This window comes from Salvelinus sp. IW2-2015, linkage group LG9 (genome assembly GCF_002910315.2).
Source record: "Salvelinus sp. IW2-2015 linkage group LG9, ASM291031v2, whole genome shotgun sequence".
Taxonomy (NCBI): Eukaryota; Metazoa; Chordata; class Actinopteri; order Salmoniformes; family Salmonidae; genus Salvelinus; species Salvelinus sp. IW2-2015.
Window position 1 is genome coordinate 6,992,249 of NC_036849.1, and position 18,027 is coordinate 7,010,275.

Here is an 18,027-nt window from a genome sequence, read left to right on the forward strand (position 1 = left end):
AAATCCTTCACAGAGTTCAAGTAACAGACACATCTCAACATCAACTGTCCAGAGGAGACTGTGTGAATCAGGCCTTCATGGTCAAATTGCAAAGAAACCACTCCTAAAGGACACCGATAAGAAGAAGAGACTTGCTTGGGCCAAAAAACATGAGCAAACGACGTTAGACCGGTGGAAATCTGTCCTTTGGTCTGATGAGTCCAAGTTTGAGATTTTTGATTCCAACCGCTGTGTCTTTGTGAGATACAGAGTAGGTGAATGGATGATCTCTGCATGTGTGGTTCCCACCGTGAAGCATGGAGGAGGAGGCGTGATGGTGTGGTGGAACTTGGTGACACTGTCGGAATTTATTTAGAATTCAAGGCACACTTAACCAGCATGGCTACCACAGAATTCTGCAGCGATTCGCCATCCCATCTGGTTTGCGCTTAGTGGGACTATCATTTGTTTTTCATCAGGACAATGACCCAACACACCTCCAGGCTGTGTAAGAGCTATTTGACCAAGAAGGATAATGATGGAGTGCTGCATCAGATAACCTGGCCTCCACAATCACCCGACCTCAACCCAATTGAGATGGTTTGGGATGAGGTTGACCGCAGAGTGAAGGAAAAGCAGCCAACAAGTGCTCAGCTTATGTTGGAACTCCTTCAAGACTGTTGGAAAAGCATTCCAGGTGAAGCTGGTTGAGAGAATGCCAAGAGTGTGCAAAGCTGTCATCAAGGCAAAGGGTGGCTACTTTGAAGAATCTAAAATATATTTTGATTTGTTTAACACTTTTTTTGTTTACTACATATGTGTTATTTCATAGTTTTGATGTCTTCACTATTATTCTACACTGTAGAAAACAGTACAAATAAAGAAAAACCCTTGAATGAGTGGGTGTGTCCAAACTTTTGACTGGTACTGGATGTGCCTGTGCACAGCTACACAAATTACATCTTGGCAAAAGCTATTAATGAATTAAAGATGAACTGGTCTGGTCCCCATAGATGTGAGTAAAACATTAGGCTATGTAGAAATGGTTTACTAGCTCTACCTGCTCATATTCTTCAGAATATGAGATTTTTCTATTTATACAATACTTGGTCTGATTGGCTAGCATCCTGTCCAAGGGGGTGTACTTGTAGCCTACATCAAGCTGCTTTAGGCTGCAGAAACAGGAGATTGTCTATGCCAAGCCTTACTCTAGTCTGTCTGAAGTGTTGTTGTAGTAGTAAGTAGCCTTATATCATTGTGGGACTGTTCCATTCTACTGGCACATGATGTTATGTGGTTTCATAACGGATAGGCCCCCAGGGCCGGCTGGTTTTATCATCAAGACAAACATCCATACAGCACAGTCATCTATGTGGGTATTGGGAAACTGGAATATCAGGATCCCAATGTGTTGAATGCTGAGTGTGTGACGAGGGAGGATATTTGTTTGATTTACAATGGCTTTGTTGTACAACTAGTTTTGTCTATGATGACTGAAGGATATCAGCATTTGCTGCAAATGTCTTAAATTACACCTTTACATACCTCTTTATTGTTAGACCATTTATGGCAGAACCTGAATGCAGCACACTTTAGGTCAATTTCCATTGTGCTATATATACAGTGCAACCTAGAATGATGGGTGCGTTCGTAAATTCACTCTGGCTATCTACTCCGATTTCGGAGCGCTCTCGTCTGAGTGTGCCAGAGCGCAGAATAACTGATGAATTTACGAACGCTCAACACCCATTGAATGTGCCCGCTGTCAGTAAACGTTGGCAAGAAAGCATAATTAAATTGTTGCCAGCGGTAGTACAGTTGCAGTCACCAACGCTCTGGATAACATGAAAACAGCCTAACCAGCTCTGCTAGGGGGAGCTGGTTAGGATGGAGCAAATGGCACTCCAGTGTGAATCTACGAACACACCCGATCCGATATGTGCGATTATTGAACAGGATAGTACTGTATGGGGTTTGAATGAATGTATGGCTGGGTCCTCTGAAGCAGCATCTGTCGTGTATTGGTTAATTTGGATCCTTTTGCCGAAGCAGCAGCTATTCTTCCTGGGATCCACACAAAAACATAAAACATGACGAGTAACAAAACACTGATAGACAACAGTCTCACATTTCAATACAATGATTGTGTGTGTGCTTGTGTTTGTGTGTCATTTCACAATCCCTAATGTGCCATGAGATGTTTTATCATTTAAAAAAAATCTAATTTAGCTTTTTGCTTGAGTAATGGGAGATGGAAGGGAGTTCCATGCGATCATCGCTCCGTATAATACTGTGCATTGCCTTGCCGCAAATTTATTTTGGACTTGGGGACTGTGGAGAGACCTCTGATGGCATGTCTAGTGATATGGAATAAATGTCCTCAGTGAGAAATAAATGTCCTACTGCTGGATAAATCTAACATGCATGAATAGATGTGTGCCACAGACCCTCGTCCTGACCGCACCGCACTGCAGCAAACTGGGTCAGTAGTAGCACTGTGTGTGTGTGGGGGGGGGGGGGGGGAGGGTGCGTATGTGTGAGGGGAATACTCCTTAGACCACTCTGCTCCAGAGAAGAGGAGTGGGCTCTGCTCTGCCTCTGTGCTGCATTGCAGCTCTCTGCTGGAGGGTCTTACTACAGCCTGAGCCTTTGTAACTGCAAGCTTGCAAACAAGCCTGCTGTATTCTCAGAAGGATTCCGTAAAGACTTAAGGCGATGGACGGACAAAAAAATAAATGTAGAGGAGAATACAAAAATGCAGCTCAAATGAATGCTTCGACTACTAAGAATAGCTTAAATCCCGAGGCAGTAAATATTTGGCTCCCATGAGCTCTCACTTGCTCTTTATCAAGACTACTGTACAGTATGTCACTCTTCTGTAGTCTCTCTTATTGGTTCACTTAGAAAAGAAAAGCTGCACCCTCGCATGGCTCCGATGCGATACATTTAATAGATGCCAACGTTTGGACAGCTACAGTATGCTGCCTTCGGGGTTTCAGCGGATTTAAGCAGCATAGCTGGCGCTGAGCTCAGGGAAGCACTAGATATCACCGTCATTGTTAGCCACTTACTCTGGCCGTACTGGGCAGACAGGACAGGAAACTTGCAGTACGGGAGATTAACAACGAGGTCGTCCAGTCTGTCTCAGCATGAACAGAGGATGAGAAATAAGACAGGATCAGCATGGGGGGAGGGGTAGGGTCTGGAGTGGACTGGCAGATTGGAGGGTGGTCTCTGTCTCTCCTCTCTTGGGTTGGAAGGAAACTGATATCCCCTCTTTGTTGACACCACAGAGCCTGCGGGGCTTTCTCATCTCAGAGGCTTGACCACCTGTCAGTCTGCTAAACCAACCCACCAGATGGCTGATGGGTGACTGATGATGATGGTAGTGGCCGTGTGGCAATACTTTTACTCAGCCTACCATGAATTAGCCATAGGTGTAGGCTCTTCTTTTAACTTGTTTTTCAAATGATCTTTGAACGATGGCCTCTCAAATATACCGGTAGGCCCAATGTAGACAACACATTCTGAAGGTGCCTATAACTGAACCTGTCGGATAAGTAAATATTTTATTTATATTGCTTTGAAGTCAGAATACTTTCACAAGATTATGTGCTTGCTACCATGTTGGACAACAATAGTTTTATTGCTGTGAAAGTACAGTACCAGTCAAACGTTTGGACACAACTTTCACACTCAAGGGTTTTTCTTTATTTTTACTGTTTTCTACAGTGTAGAATAATAGTGAAGACATCAAAACTATGAAATAACACATATGGAATCATGTAGTAACTAATTTTTTTTAAACAAATCAAAATATATTTTAGATTCCTCAAAGTAGCCACCCTTTGCCTTGATGACAGCTTTGCATACTCTTGGCATTCTCTCAACCAGCTTCACCTGGAATGCTTTTCCAACAGTCTTGAAGGAGTTCCAACATATGCTGAGCACTTGTTGGCTGCTTTTCCATCACTCTGCGGTCCAACTCAATCCAAACCATCTCAATTTCGTTGAGGTCGGGGTGATTGTGGAGGCCAGGTCATCTGATGCAGCACTCCATCATTCTCCTTCTTGATCAAATAGCTCTTACACAGCCTGGAGGTGTGTTGGGTCATTGTCCTGTTGAAAAACAAATGGTAGTCCCACTAAGGGCAAACCAGGTGGGATGGTGTATCGCTGCAGAATGCTGTGGTAGCCATGCTGGTTAAGTGTGCCTTGAATTCAAAATAAATCCTGACAGTGTTACCAGCAAAGTACCCCCACACCATCACACCACCTCCTCCATGCTTCACGGTGGGAACCACACATGCAGAGATCATCCGTTCACCTACTCTGTATCTCACAAAGACACGGCTGTTGGAACCGAAAATCAAAAATTTGGACTCATCAGACCAAAGGACAGATTTCCACCGGTCTAACGTCCATTGCTCATGTTTTTTGGCCCAAGCAAGTCTCTTCTTCTTATTGGTGTCCTGTTAGTAGTGGTTTCTTTGCAGCAATTTGACCATGAAGGCCTTATTCACGCAGTCTCCTCTGGACAGTTGATGTTGAGATGTGTCTGTTACTTGAACTCTGTGAAGCATTTATTTGGGCTGCAATTTCTGAGTCTGGTAACTCTAATGAATTTATCCTCTGCAGCAGAGGTAGCTCTGCGTCTTCCTTTCCTGTGGCGGTCCTCATGAGAGCCAGTTTCATCATAGCGCTTGATGGTTTTTGTAACTGCACTTGAAGAAACTTTCTAAGTTCTTGAAATGTACCACGTTGACTGATCTTCATGTCTGTAATGATGGACTCTCTCTTTGCTTTTTTGTTTCTCTTTGCTTATTTGAGCTGTTCTTGCTGTAATATGGACTTGGTCTTTTACCAAATAGGGCTGTCTTCTGTATACCACCCCTACCTTGTCACAACACAACTAATTGGCTCAAATGCAGTAAGAAGGAAAGAAATTCCACTTTTAACAAGGCACACCTGTTAATTGAAATGCATTCCAGGTGACTACCTCATAAAGCTGGTTGAGAGAATGCCAAGAGTGTGCAAAGCTGTCATGAAGGCAAAGGATGGCTACTTCGAAGAATCGCAAATATTAGATATTTTTTGATTTGTTAAATAACTTTTTGTTACTGCATGATTCCATATATGTTATTTCATAGTTTTGATGTCATCACTATTATGCTACAATGTAGAAAATAGTAAAAATAAAGAAAAACCCTTGAATGAGTAGGTGTGTCCAAACTTTTGACTGGTACTGTATGTGTCCCAAATGGCACCCTATATGGTGTTTAACTATTGATCAGGGCACATAGTGCACTCCTTTTGACCAGAGCTCTATATAGAGATTAGGGTGCTATTTGGGACACAAGTACCTAGGCCCCCGGATCATGTTTTAGGCTGCCTGCTTGCTGGTGTCACATTCAGAGAGCAGCCAGATGACTTGTGGGAAGACAGGACATGCAGGCCAGCTGGGCCGGAGGGAGGGAGACCACACCACAGAACAACTCCTGTCCGCTGTGCTGTCATCTCATTCAATAGCTAGAAAAGAAGCTGCACGTTGCTGAGTGAGTGCACTACGACGTCAATTCCTTCAATTCCTTGGCTGTCATCTGGTTTGTGCTTTAAAAGCCTTTGTCAGCGGTAAAGGAATGCCTCATGGCTGTCTACTCTGTGGCATTACTTAAGCCAGAGCCACGGGGGTGGGAGGGGAATGATCTCATGTTTCAATATCCCATTACTCATCTCACCACAAACACTCCATATACTTCCGCCAGCCACAGTTCCCCCGGGGTTCACAGGGGAAGCGAGAAAGTGTGGAATATTGAGTCGTTAGTATCTAGCATATCTATCTATCCATCTATCTATAACATCATTATTATTGGATTGGAGAGTGTATTTACAGTGGGGAGAACAAGTATTTGATACACTGCCGATTTTGCAAGTTTTCCTACTTACAAAGCATGTAGAGGTCTGTAATTTTTATCATAGGTACACTTCAACTGTGAAAGACGGAATCTAAAACAAAAATCCAGAAAATCACATTGTATGATTTTTAAGTAATTAATTTGCATTTTATTGCATGACATAAGTATTTGATCACCTACCAACCAGTAAGAATTCCAGCTCTCACAAGACCTGTTAGTCTTTCTTTAAGAAGCCCTCCTGTTCTCCACTCATTACATGTATTAACTGCACCTGTTTGAACTCGTTACCTGTATAAAAGACACCGTCCACACACTCAATCAAACAGACTCCAACCTCTCACAAGGCCAAGACCAGAGAGCTCTGTAAGGACATCAGGGATAGAATTGTAGACCTGCACAAGGCTGGGATGGGCTACAGGACAATAGGCAAGCAGCTTGGTGAGAAGGCAACAACTGTTGGCGCAATTATTCGAAAATGGAAGAAGTTCAAGATGACGGTCAATCACCCTCGGTCTGGGGCTCCATGCAAGATCTCACCTCGTGGGGCATCAATGATCATGAGGAAGGTGAGGGATCAGCCAGAACTACACGGCAGGACCTGGTCAATGACCTGGAGAGAGCTGGGACCACAGTCTCAAAGAAAACGATTAGTAACACACTACGCCGTCATGGATTAAAATCCTGCAGCGCACGCAAGGTCCCCTGCTCAAGCCAGCGCATGTCCAGGCCCGTCTGAAGTTTGCCAATGACATCTGGATGATCCAGAGGAGGAATGGGAGAAGGTCATGTGGTCTGATGAGACAGAAATTGAGCTTTTTGGTCTAAACTCCACTCGCCGTGTTTGGAGGAAGAAGAAGGATGAGTACAACCCCAAGAACACCATCCCAACCGTGAAGCATGGAGGTGGAAACATCATTCTTTGGGGATGCTTTTCTGCAAAGGGGACAGGACAACTGCACCGTATTGAGGGGAGGATGGATGGGGCCATGTATCGCGAGATCTTGGCAACAACCTCCTTCCCTCAGTAAGAGCATTGAAGATGGGTCGTGGCTGGGTCTTCCAGCATGACAACGACCCGAAACACACAGCCAGGGCAACTAAGGAGTGGCTCCGTAAGAAGCATCTCAAGGTCCTGGAGTGGCCTAGCCAGTCTCCAGACCTGAACCCAATAGAAAATCTTTGGAGGGAGCTGAAAGTCCGTATTGCCCAGCGACAGCCCTGAAACTTGAAGGATCTGGAGAAGGTCTGTATGGAGGAGTGGGCCAAAATCCCTGCTGCAGTGTGTGCAAACCTGGTCAAGAACTACAGGAAACGTATGATGTCTGTAATTGCAAACAAAGGTTTCTGTACCAAATATTAAGTTCTGCTTTCCTGATGTATCAAATACTTATGTCATGCAATAAAATGCAAATTAATTACTTAAAAATCATACAATATGATTTTCTGGATTTTTGTTTTAGATTCCGTCTCTCACAGTTGAAGTGTACCTATGATAAAAATTACAGACCTCTACATGCTTTGTAAGTAGGAAAACCTGCAAAATCGGCAGTGTATCAAATACTTGTTCTCCCCACTGTATATAGAGAATGTGATGGGATTGACAAACAGGGTTCAGATCAATGACCTTAGGAGGACGGCTGAGTAATAAAGGTGAGCTTCCTCTCTCGGGCAAAATAATCCTACACGTTCTCTTTCACACAGGGCAGACTGCAGTACTAGGCCAGCACAAACTGTCGACTGCTATCCTGTTTTGTCTATCCCAGACACTGCTGTTCATCCTGTGTCTGCAAGCACAGTCAAATAAACACAGTTGGCTATTTATTAGCAAAGCCATGAATCAGAAATTCACAGTATCTCTTGAAGAATATGTGCTGCACTCCCTCCCTTGGAAGCTGGAGTGCTTGGTAGACAAAATGACATGACTACAGTAACATGACTACAATTAAGCTAAGCATTACGAAAGGTCTTGTGCTTTCGTCAGACGAAGTATGTTTTCCCCAACTAGAAAAGAACACTACCCTGCAGACATTGGATGTATCCCGAATGTCACCCTATTCCCTACATTATACTGCACTACTTTAAAGGGCTCTGGTCAAAAGTAGTGTCCTACAAAGGGAATAGGGTGCTATTTGGGATGCAGTCTGATTCTCTTTCTCTCGTTCTCTTTCACTGAAGGCGCTGTTGCGCCTTCTTCACTGCATTGTCTGTGTGGGTGGACCATTTCAGTTTGTCCGTGATGTTTCTACTCTCTGTTCATCATATATGCATAGTCACTTTAACGATACCTACATGTACATACTACCTCAATAAGCCTGACTAACAGGTGTCTGTATATAGCCTTGCTACTCTTTTTTCAAATGTCTTTTTACTGTTGTTTTATTTCTTTACTTACCTACACACACACACACACACACACACACACCTTTTTTTCCCGCACCATTGGTTAGAGCCTGTAAGTAAGCATTTCACTGTAAGGTCTACACCTGTTGTATTCGGTGCACGTGACAAATAAACTTTGATTTGATTTGATCTTCTCTACTACTGTCCCGTCGATGTGGATAGGGGGGTGCTCTCTCTGCTGTTCCCTGAAGTCTGCGATTATCTCTTTTGTTTTGTTGACGTTGAGTGAGAAGTTGTTTTTCTGACACCACATTCCGAGTGCCCTCACCTCCTCCCTGTAGGCTGTCTCGTTGTTGTTGGTAATCAAGCCTACTACTGTTGTGTCTTCTGTAAACTTGATGATTGAGTTGGAGGCGTGCATGACCACGCGGTCATGGTTGAACAGGGAGTACAGGAGGGGGCTGAGCACGCACCCTTGTGGGGCCCCAGTGTTGAGGATCAGCGAAGTGGAGGTGTTGTTTCCTACCTTTACCACCTGGGGGGCGGCCCGTCAAAGTCCGAGACCCAATTCCACAAGGCGGGGTTGAGACCCAGGGCTTCAAGCTTAATGATGAGCTTGAAGGGTACTATGGTGTTGAATGCAGAGCTGTAGTCAATGAACAGCATTCTTACATAGGTATTCCTCTTGTCCAGATTGGATATGGCAATGTGATGGCGATTGCATCGTCTGTGGACCTGTTGGGGCTGTATGCAAACTGAAGTGGGTCTAGGTTGGCAGGTAAGGGGGAGGTGATATGATCATTGATTAGTCTCTCAAAGCATCATGATGACAGAAGTGAGTGCTACGTGGCGATAGTCATTTAGTTCAGTTATTTTTGCCTTCTTGGGTACAGGAACAATGGTGGCCATCTTGGAGCATGTTGGGACAGCAGACTGGGATAGGGAGCGATTGAATATGTCCGTAAACACACCAGCCAGCTGGTCTGCACATGCTCTAAGGACGTGGCTAGGGATGAGATCTGGGCCAGCAGCCTTGCGAGGGTTAACACGTTTAAATGTCTTACTCACGTCGGTCACGGAGAAGGAGAGGGGGGGCCCGCAGTCCTTGGTAGCGGGCCGCGTCGGTGGCACTGTATTATCCTCAAAGCGGGCAAATAAGGTGTTTATTTTTTCTGGAAGCAAGACGTTGGTGTCCGTGACGTGGCTGGTTTTCTTTTTGTAATCAGTAATTGCCTGTAGACCCTGCCACATACGTCTCGTGTCTGAGCTGTTGAATTGCAACTCCACTTTGTCCCTATACCGACATTTCGCTTGTTTGATTGCCTTGCGGAGGGAATAACTACACTGTTTATATTTGGCCATATTCCCAGACCTCTTTCCATGGTTGAATGCGGTGGTTTGTGCTTTCAGTTTTGAGCGAATGTCGCCATCTATCCACTGTTTCTGGTTAGGGTACGTTCTAATAGTCACAGTGGGTACAACATCTCCAATGCTCTTCCTTATTAACTCACTCACTGAGTCAGCGTATAAATCGATGTTATTCTCTGAGGCTTCGCGGAACATTTCCCAGTCTGCGTGATCAAAACAATCTTGAGGCGTGGATTCCGATTGGTCAGACCAGTGTTGAATGGTTCTAGTCACAGGTACATCCTGTTTGAGTTTCTGCCTATAGGACGGTAGGAGCAAAATGGAGTCGTGGTCAGATTTGCCGAACGGAGGGTGGGGGAGGGCCTTGTATGCATTGCGGAAGTTAGAGTAGCAGTGGTCCAGTGTATTGCCCGCGTGAGTGCTACAGTCAATGTGCTGATAGAATGTAGGTAGCCTTGTTCTCAAATTAGCTTTGTTAAAAATATGGTTTCCAGTTTACATAGAGTCCAGTGAAGTTCCTTGAGGGCCGTCGAGATATCTGCTTGGGGGGAATATACACGGCTGTGACTATAATCGAGGAGAATTCTCTTGGGAGATAATGTGGTCGGCATTTGATTGTAAAGAATTCTAGGTCAGGTGACCAGAAGGACTTGAGTTCCTGTATGTTGTTATGATTACACCATGAGTCGTTAATCATGAAGCATACACCGCAGCCCTTCTTACCAGAGAGATGTTTGTTTCTGTCGGCGCGACGCATGAAAAAATGCGTCGCGAGAGAGAGCCATGTTTCCGTGAAACAGAGAATGTTACAATCTCTGATGTTTCTCTGGAAGGCAATCCTTGTCCTAATTTCGTTGACCTTTGGTTCTAGAGACTGGACATTGGCGGGTAATGTACTCGGAAGCGGTGTGTGATGTGCACGCCTTTGAAGTCTGACCAGGAGGCCGCTCCGACTCCCTCCCCTATGGCGATGCGTTTTGGGTCGGCCTCTGAGATTAGATCCAATGTCCTGGGTGGTGGTCCCAACAACGGATCCGTTTCGGGAAAGTCGTATTCCTGGTCGTAATGTTGGTAAATTGACGTCGCTCTTATATCCAATAGTTCTTCCCGGCTGTATGTAATAACACTTCAGATTTTCTGGGCTAACAATGTAAGAAATAATACATAAAAAAACTAAATACTGCATAGTTTCCTAAGGACTCGAAGTGAGGCGACAATCTCTGTCGGCGCCATCTTGGTACCTGTGTATGTATCTAAGGGAATGTGAGTTGCCCCGGGTTGAGCTTGACCACGATTGTTGTCTGCCATGAGCTGTTCCCTCCCACCCTCCCTGGCTCCCTCCCCCCTCTGGCCTTCTCTCTCAGTAGGAGTCAGTTCACTGAGGGGCAAAGGACTGAGGAGCTTTACTCTATTAAGCATCACACATGCTATGTATCGGGTTTCAGTCACAGTGCCCAGTTTGATTCTTTGGAGACTCTTTAGGAGTGGACTGAGGTAACGTAACTTTTGGCATGTCTGTAGGACCATGCTTCAGCACAGTACAGCATGTTTGGAGACACCTATTAAAAGGAAAATCCACTCAAAAACTATATTTTGGTATTATTTTCATTAGTCCACTGTTGATAGAGTCCCAAAATGTTTTGCATGTCAGCAGTCAAGTTTTCAAGATATTGGACTTTCAAATAAGTGTCACCGGTCACATCATCATGATGATGCACAATTCATCGTGAGTGACGAGTTTTAGCAAGTGGAAAATATTCCAAATCCCTTGCTGAATGATAATCGCTACACAATTCCCATTTAATTCAGAAACTTTAGAATGACAAAAGATAAGTATTGTATGTATTTATAAAGCCCTTCTTACATCAGCTGATGTCACAAAGTGCTGTACAGAAACCCAGCCTAAAACCCCAAACAGCATGCAATGCAGGTGTAGAAGCACTGTAGCTAGGAAAAACTCCCTAGAAAGGCCAGAACCTAGGAAGAAACCTAGAGAGGAACCAGGCTATGAGGGGTGGCCAGTCCTCTTCTGGCTGTGCCGGGTGGAGATTATAACAAAACATGGCCAAGATGTTGAAATGTTCATAGATGACCAGCAGGATCAAATAATAATAATCACAGTGGTTGTCGAGGGTGCAACAGGTCAGCACCTCAGGAGTAAATGTTAGTTGGCTTTTCATAGCCGATCATTCAGAGTATCTCTACCGCTCCTGCTGTCTCTAGAGAGTTGAAAACAGCAGGTCTGAGACAGGTAGCACGTCTGGTGAACAGGTCAGAGTTCCTTAGCCGCAGGCAGAACAGTTGAAACTGGAGCAGCAGCACGGCCAGGTGGACTGGGAACAGCAAGGAGTCATCAGGCCAGGTAGTCCTGAGGCATGGTCCTAGGGCTCAGGGGGATATAGAAAGAAAGAAAGAAAGAAAGAAAGAAAGAAAGAAAGAAAGAAAGAAAGAAAGAAAGAAAGAAAGAAAGAAAGAAAGAAAGAAAGAAAGGAGAAATAGATAGAGAATTAGAGAGAGCATATTTAAATTCACAACAGGACACCGGATAAGACAGGAGAAATACTACAGATATAACAGACTGACACTAGCCCCCGACACAAACTACTGCAGCATAAATACTGGAGGCTGAGACAGGGGTCGGGAGACACTGTGGCCCCGTCCGACTATACCCCGGACAGGGCCAAACAGGCAGGATATAACCACACCCACTTTGCCAAAGCACAGCCCCCACACCACTAGAGGGATATCTTCAACCACCAACTTACCATCCTGAGACAAGGCCGAGTATAGCCGACAAAGATCTCTGCCACGGCACCAACCCAAGGGGGGGGGGGGGAAGATAGGAAGATCACGTCAGTGACTCAACCCACTCAAGTGATTGCACCCCTCCTTGGGACGGCATGGAAGAACACCAGTAGACCAGTGACTCAGCTCCTGTAATAGGGTTAGAGGCAGAGAATCCCAGTGGAGAGAGGGGAACCGGCCAGGCAGAGACAGCAAGGGCGGTTCGTTGCTCCAGTGCCTTTCCTTTCACCTTCACACTTCTGGGCCAGACTACACTCAATCATAGGACCTACTGAAGAGATGAGTCTTCAATAAAGACTTACAGGTTGAGACCGAGTCTGCGCCTCTCACATGGATAGGCAGACCATTCCATAAAAATGGAGCTCTATAGGAGAAAGCCCTGCCTCCAGCTGTTTGCTTAGAAATTCTAGGAACAATAAGGAGGCCTGCGTCTTGTGACCGTAGTGTACGTGTAGGTATGTACGGCAGGATCAAATCGGAAAGATAGGTAGGAGCAAGCCCATGTAATGCTTTGTAGGTTAACAGTAAAACTTTGAAATCTTTTTTGCCTTAAGTAATTCCACAACTAACCCGGATTCAGATCTGGCTAGTGTGCAGTGAGAGGAAGGTTGTAGGAATATCTACTTGACTTGCACCGCCAGTGTTTTCAAAACTGAGCTTGATGCGTTTTGCATCATGACGATGTGGCCGGTGACACTTTGCTTCTTGAAAGTCTAATATCTTGAAAACTTGACTGCTGACCTGCAAAACATTTTGGCACTATGTCAACAGTGGACTAATATAAAATTAAAATAAAACATTTTTGATTAGATTTTCCCTTTAACTCTGCAGTATGACAACAGCTTTCCCTCTCTCCTTTTATGGCATTTTCTTTTTTACCTTACAGTTCCAGTGAAAGTACTCTGGAAGAAAAACATTTTGCGTTTACAATTGTCTTACTTAGGCCTACTTGCAGACCCCCTAAGATGATCTTTGTCAGCTGCTCTGTGGTAGTTAGGCTACTAGCTTAGCAAACAGTAATATGGTGTGGCTACTGTAGGGTTTCCCATGGTGCACCAGCTTCTTTTGTATTCCTTTCTGTCTGCACAATCTCAATGACGTCATAGTGCCTTTGATTGTATCCCTTGTACACCTGGAGCACTTCAATTCAAAGGCTTTCTCTGCAGCTCTGATGATCACCCCAGTGCTTCGCCCTGACAAGTTGTCAGTGACTGAATATACAAGTCCTCTGAGTGTCCTCTCATCTTCCCTGTTGCCATGTAATAGGATAAAAGGCCATCGTTCTCTTTTAGTCTCTTTTCATCTCCCAGGAGTTACCCCACTGGGAGATGAAACAACAAAAGGAAGTACCTTTAAAAGGCAACATGGTGTTTGCTTGGTCATGCTGCTCAGTGCTCACGCATTCACTTACTCCCACACATAGTGACTTTGTAACCGTGCTGTACGCTACTCTGATATTTAACCGGAAAAACTGCAAAAGACGGGTATTAAGTATTTATGTAACTTTATTTTAGTGCGGCTCATGGGTCCTTCTAGGCTAGAAGCTTGGTAAATGGGAATATCATGTTGTTGATGTTGTTGTCGTGACTCATTCCACACTCTCCACTGTAGCTGTATTGATGTTCACTGCTTACCTAACTTTTCTTTTTACTTAGTTAACTTTTCTTTTTAGCTAGAACTTTGCGGTATGAATTAGGAGTCAACTGCTGAGCCTTGATTGTTGTAGTCATTCCCCTGAGTAGGCCTATGACCTCCGTAAGGCGATCAAAGAGGCGAAACAACCGTACAGAGATAAAGTGTAGTCGCAATTCAACGGCTCGGACACGAGACGCATGTGGCAGGGACTTCTGATAATCACGGATTACGCCTCACTCGCAGATAAGCTGAACACCTTCTTCGCACCGCTTGGAGGAGAATAACACAGAGCCGCCGATGGAGGCCCCCGCTGCTTACGAGGACTATTGGCTCTTGATCTCCATTGCCGAAGTGATTAAGACTCAGGGCCCTGGGACTGAACCGCTCAATTTGCAACTGGGTCCAAGTGGTGAGGGTAGGCAACAACACCTCAGCCATGCTTATCCTCAACACGGGGGCCCCCCAGGGGTGTGTGCTCAGCCCCATCCTGTACTCCCTGTTCACCCATGACTGCGTGGCTACGCACAACTCCAACAGTGGTAGGCCTGATCAACAACGACGAGACAGCCTACAGGGAGGAGGTTAAGTACCCTGGCAGAGTGGTGCCGAGGACAAAACCTCTCCCTCTACGTCAACAAAACAAAGGAGATGATCGTGGACTACAGGAGACAGCAGAGGGAGCACGACTCATCCACATCGAAGGGGTCGCAGTGGAGAGGGTTAAAAGCTTCAAGTTCCTTGCCGTGCACATCACGAAGGACCTGAAATTGTCCCACCACACTGACACCGTGGTGAAGAAGGCGCAACAGCACCTTCAACCTCAGGAGGCTGAAGAAATTTGGCATGGCCCTCACAATGTTGAACAGCCATCACTAGCCGGCCACTGCCCAGTACTCTGCCTGGCACCTTAGACACTGTCTCTAGCCAGCTACCGCCCGGTACTCTGCCCTTCATTCCAGACTCTGACATTGCCGGTTCTGATTTATTTTTTATATTTTAACTTTTTGAATTGTGTGTGTGTTGTTATTGTGTTGCTAAATATCACTGCACCTGCGATAACATCTCCAAATCTGAGTACACCAATAAACTTTGATTAGATTTATTTGGTAGTCTAACCTCTATTCTCCTCTCCCCTGCTTCTTCCCTACAGATGTGTGGTGGTGCTGCTGAACCCCAAGAAGAACAAACAGCATCACATCCTTAACAGCTCCAGGTGAGGGTCCGTCGTCATACTGTATGGCTGCTGCCTCCTGTTCAGTCAGTCACCCCCAGGCCGGCCAGGCACACTAGGGGAATGGATGGATCCAGACAGCTAGTCACTGTCACTTAGGCTTAAGGGTTCGTCCTCATACATAGCATACATACAAAAACAAAACTGCAACACTGAGGATTGTAACAGCCCTGCCATGATGCTAGTGTCCCTTGATTTGGTGCTATATATGTGGCTTAGAGTCATCATGTAGATTACCTGTTATTAGGCCCTGTAAATACAGCCCATCTGGAGTCAATGCGAGGCAGGGAACTAACCTGGAGTGACTTGTCAAACACAACATGGCTTATGTAAAGAGTGAAGACTGAGAGCACTGGACAGACAGTCAGCCACGGCCAAAGGAGCACCACGGCTTCAAAGCCTCTGCCAACCCCTTTCATGTGTGGGGAAAAGCTCGAGTAGATGTGGTCACGTCAGTGTGACTGAGTAGCTCCATCCATCCATTCTAACCATTCTAACCGTAATATACCCAGAAGGTTTTGTTTCATTATGCTCTTCTGGCTGGAGGCTAATATTTGAACTTTATACCCTCGTCACCCTACTTCTACAGCTCATCACTCTACAAACAAATTATTACAGCGCCATGATTAGATTACAGTATAGTAATAATGCCATGTGTGCATTTGCTTAGTACAGCATTTGATAAGATAAAAGCTGCTTGGCTAGACCTCAAACGTTTTTAGGACAGTTTAGCTAAGGAAACAATTTGCGTCACAAATCGCACCCTATTCCCCAGTGGTGGAAAAAGTACCCAATTGTCATACTTTAGTAAAAGTAAAGATACCTTTAATATAAAATGACTCAAGTAAAAGTGAAATTCACCCAGTAAAATACTACTTGAGTAAAAGTCTAAAAGTATTTGGTTTTAAATATACTTAGTATCAAAAGTATCAATAGTAAATGTAATTGCTGAAATATACTTAAGTATCAAAAGTATAAATCCTTTCAAATTCCTTATATTAAGCAAACCAGACAGCACTATTTTCTTGTTTTTTACATTTACAGATAGCCAGGGGGACACTCCAACACTCAGACATCATTTACAAACAAAGCAAGTGTGTTTAGTGAGTCCGCCAGATCAGAGGCAGTAGGGATGACCAGGGATGTTCTCTTGATAAGTGTGTGAATGGACCATTTTCCTGTCCTGCTAAGCATTCAAAATGTAACGAGTACTTTTGGGTGTCAGGGAAAATGTATGGAGTAAAAAGTACATCATTTTCTTTAGGAATGTAGTGAATTAAATGTAAAAGTTGTCAGAAGTAATAATAGTAAATTAAAGTACAGATACCAACAAAAACGACTTAAGTAGTACTTTAAAGTATTTTTACTTAAGTACTTTACACCACTGCTAATCCCTATATAGTGCACTATTTCTTTAAAAAAAGTACTGCACTACATAGGGAATAGGGTGCCATTTGAGATGCAGACAATATCTCTGTGTACGAGTACTGGACTGGATAACTGCTTCAACAGTTGAAGAAACACCCTGAAATCGAACCTTTTAACCAGCGAATCGACTCCCAGTCACAGGCCATTGAGCCAACCACTACAGAACGTTAGAGGTGAAGGAGCCTGGCTCTGAGCTCTACTCTAGTGTATGATAATAATAATCATCAGATTGATGTATCGATTGTGGTGAGTATAAGTATGCCATTGTCATAGAGTACATCCCAAGAGGAAAACCCCCTTGAGACCAGGATGCATTCATACTTCTCTTCAACAGTAATAAAATGTTTCCTCTCCTCCCTCCTGTCTCTCTTCTTCACAGGAAAACCATCACCACTCTGTCATTTTCCCCTGATGGCAAGTATGTGGTCACAGGAGAGGTGAGTGTCTTCTCATTGTGTTTTTGCATGCTGTGATGATGTGATAAAATGGACTGCAACTGTCTCGAAAAGAGCTGACTGTTTCCCGCTCCACTGCCAGTGCGTGGCAAAGCTACCATACCAGTGTACAACCCCAGAGTTCATAAATGGAACTCTGTCTGTGCCACATCATCTACAAAGGAGTGCTTCTATAGCTGTGAATGCTACAAAACATACCCACAGATTGTTGTATGCTGCACCTGTGTGTGTCTGTGTGTGCATGCGCTCGCGTTCGTTCGTGCGTGCTAGTCTAATCCTCTCCCATCTACTAGGAGCTTATTAGCCAGACAAGTGTGTGTGAAAGTGAATGTGTGTGTGCTGCTGCAGGGTTGCCATGGCAGCAGGAGGGGGCAGGGTGGCAGACGGACTCTGTTGGCTGTCTGAAGGAGAGAGAGAGGGAGGAAGGAGAGAAGGGGGGGAAGAGACAGACGGAGAGAGGGAGACTTCCAGGGATGTAGCAGAAGGTGTGCGTGCTGGTGCTCACCCTACCTGTCTGTCCTCTGTGGTGTAGCTAGCTGACCATGCTGCAAGCTGCTGCGGCCCTATGTACGGACTCAAAGGGAGGTCCCCCTGTCCACACAGTCTGCTTCTGTTCTGTCTTTAAAAGAGCTAGACGTCATCAGCTGTCCTGATTGTGTTATTTTGTAAAGAAGTGCACCAAAAGCAAATTCCTTTTGTCCAACATCCCTAACCATGGGTTTACTCTACCTAGCTGCTACTGTAGTCTATGATATTTATTTCATAAAAAAATATATAATAATTGTCACATGCGTCAAATACAACAGTGAAATGCTTACTTACAACCCCTTAACCAACAATGCAGTAAAAAAAAAAAAAGTGTTAAGAAAGT

At 44.7% G+C, this 18,027-nt stretch overlaps 1 protein-coding gene across 1 annotated transcript in view; it reads left to right on the plus strand.

Moving 5' to 3' along the window:
- Positions 1–18,027, plus strand: part of LOC111968983 (mitogen-activated protein kinase-binding protein 1-like) — an 89,334-nt gene that overhangs the window by 17,262 nt on the left and 54,045 nt on the right. Inside the window, exons 3-4 of the mRNA XM_070445118.1 lie at positions 15,193–15,255; positions 17,081–17,138. Of these exons, the coding sequence (XP_070301219.1) occupies positions 15,193–15,255; positions 17,081–17,138 (121 nt within the window). The remainder of the gene's footprint in view (positions 1–15,192; positions 15,256–17,080; positions 17,139–18,027) is intronic.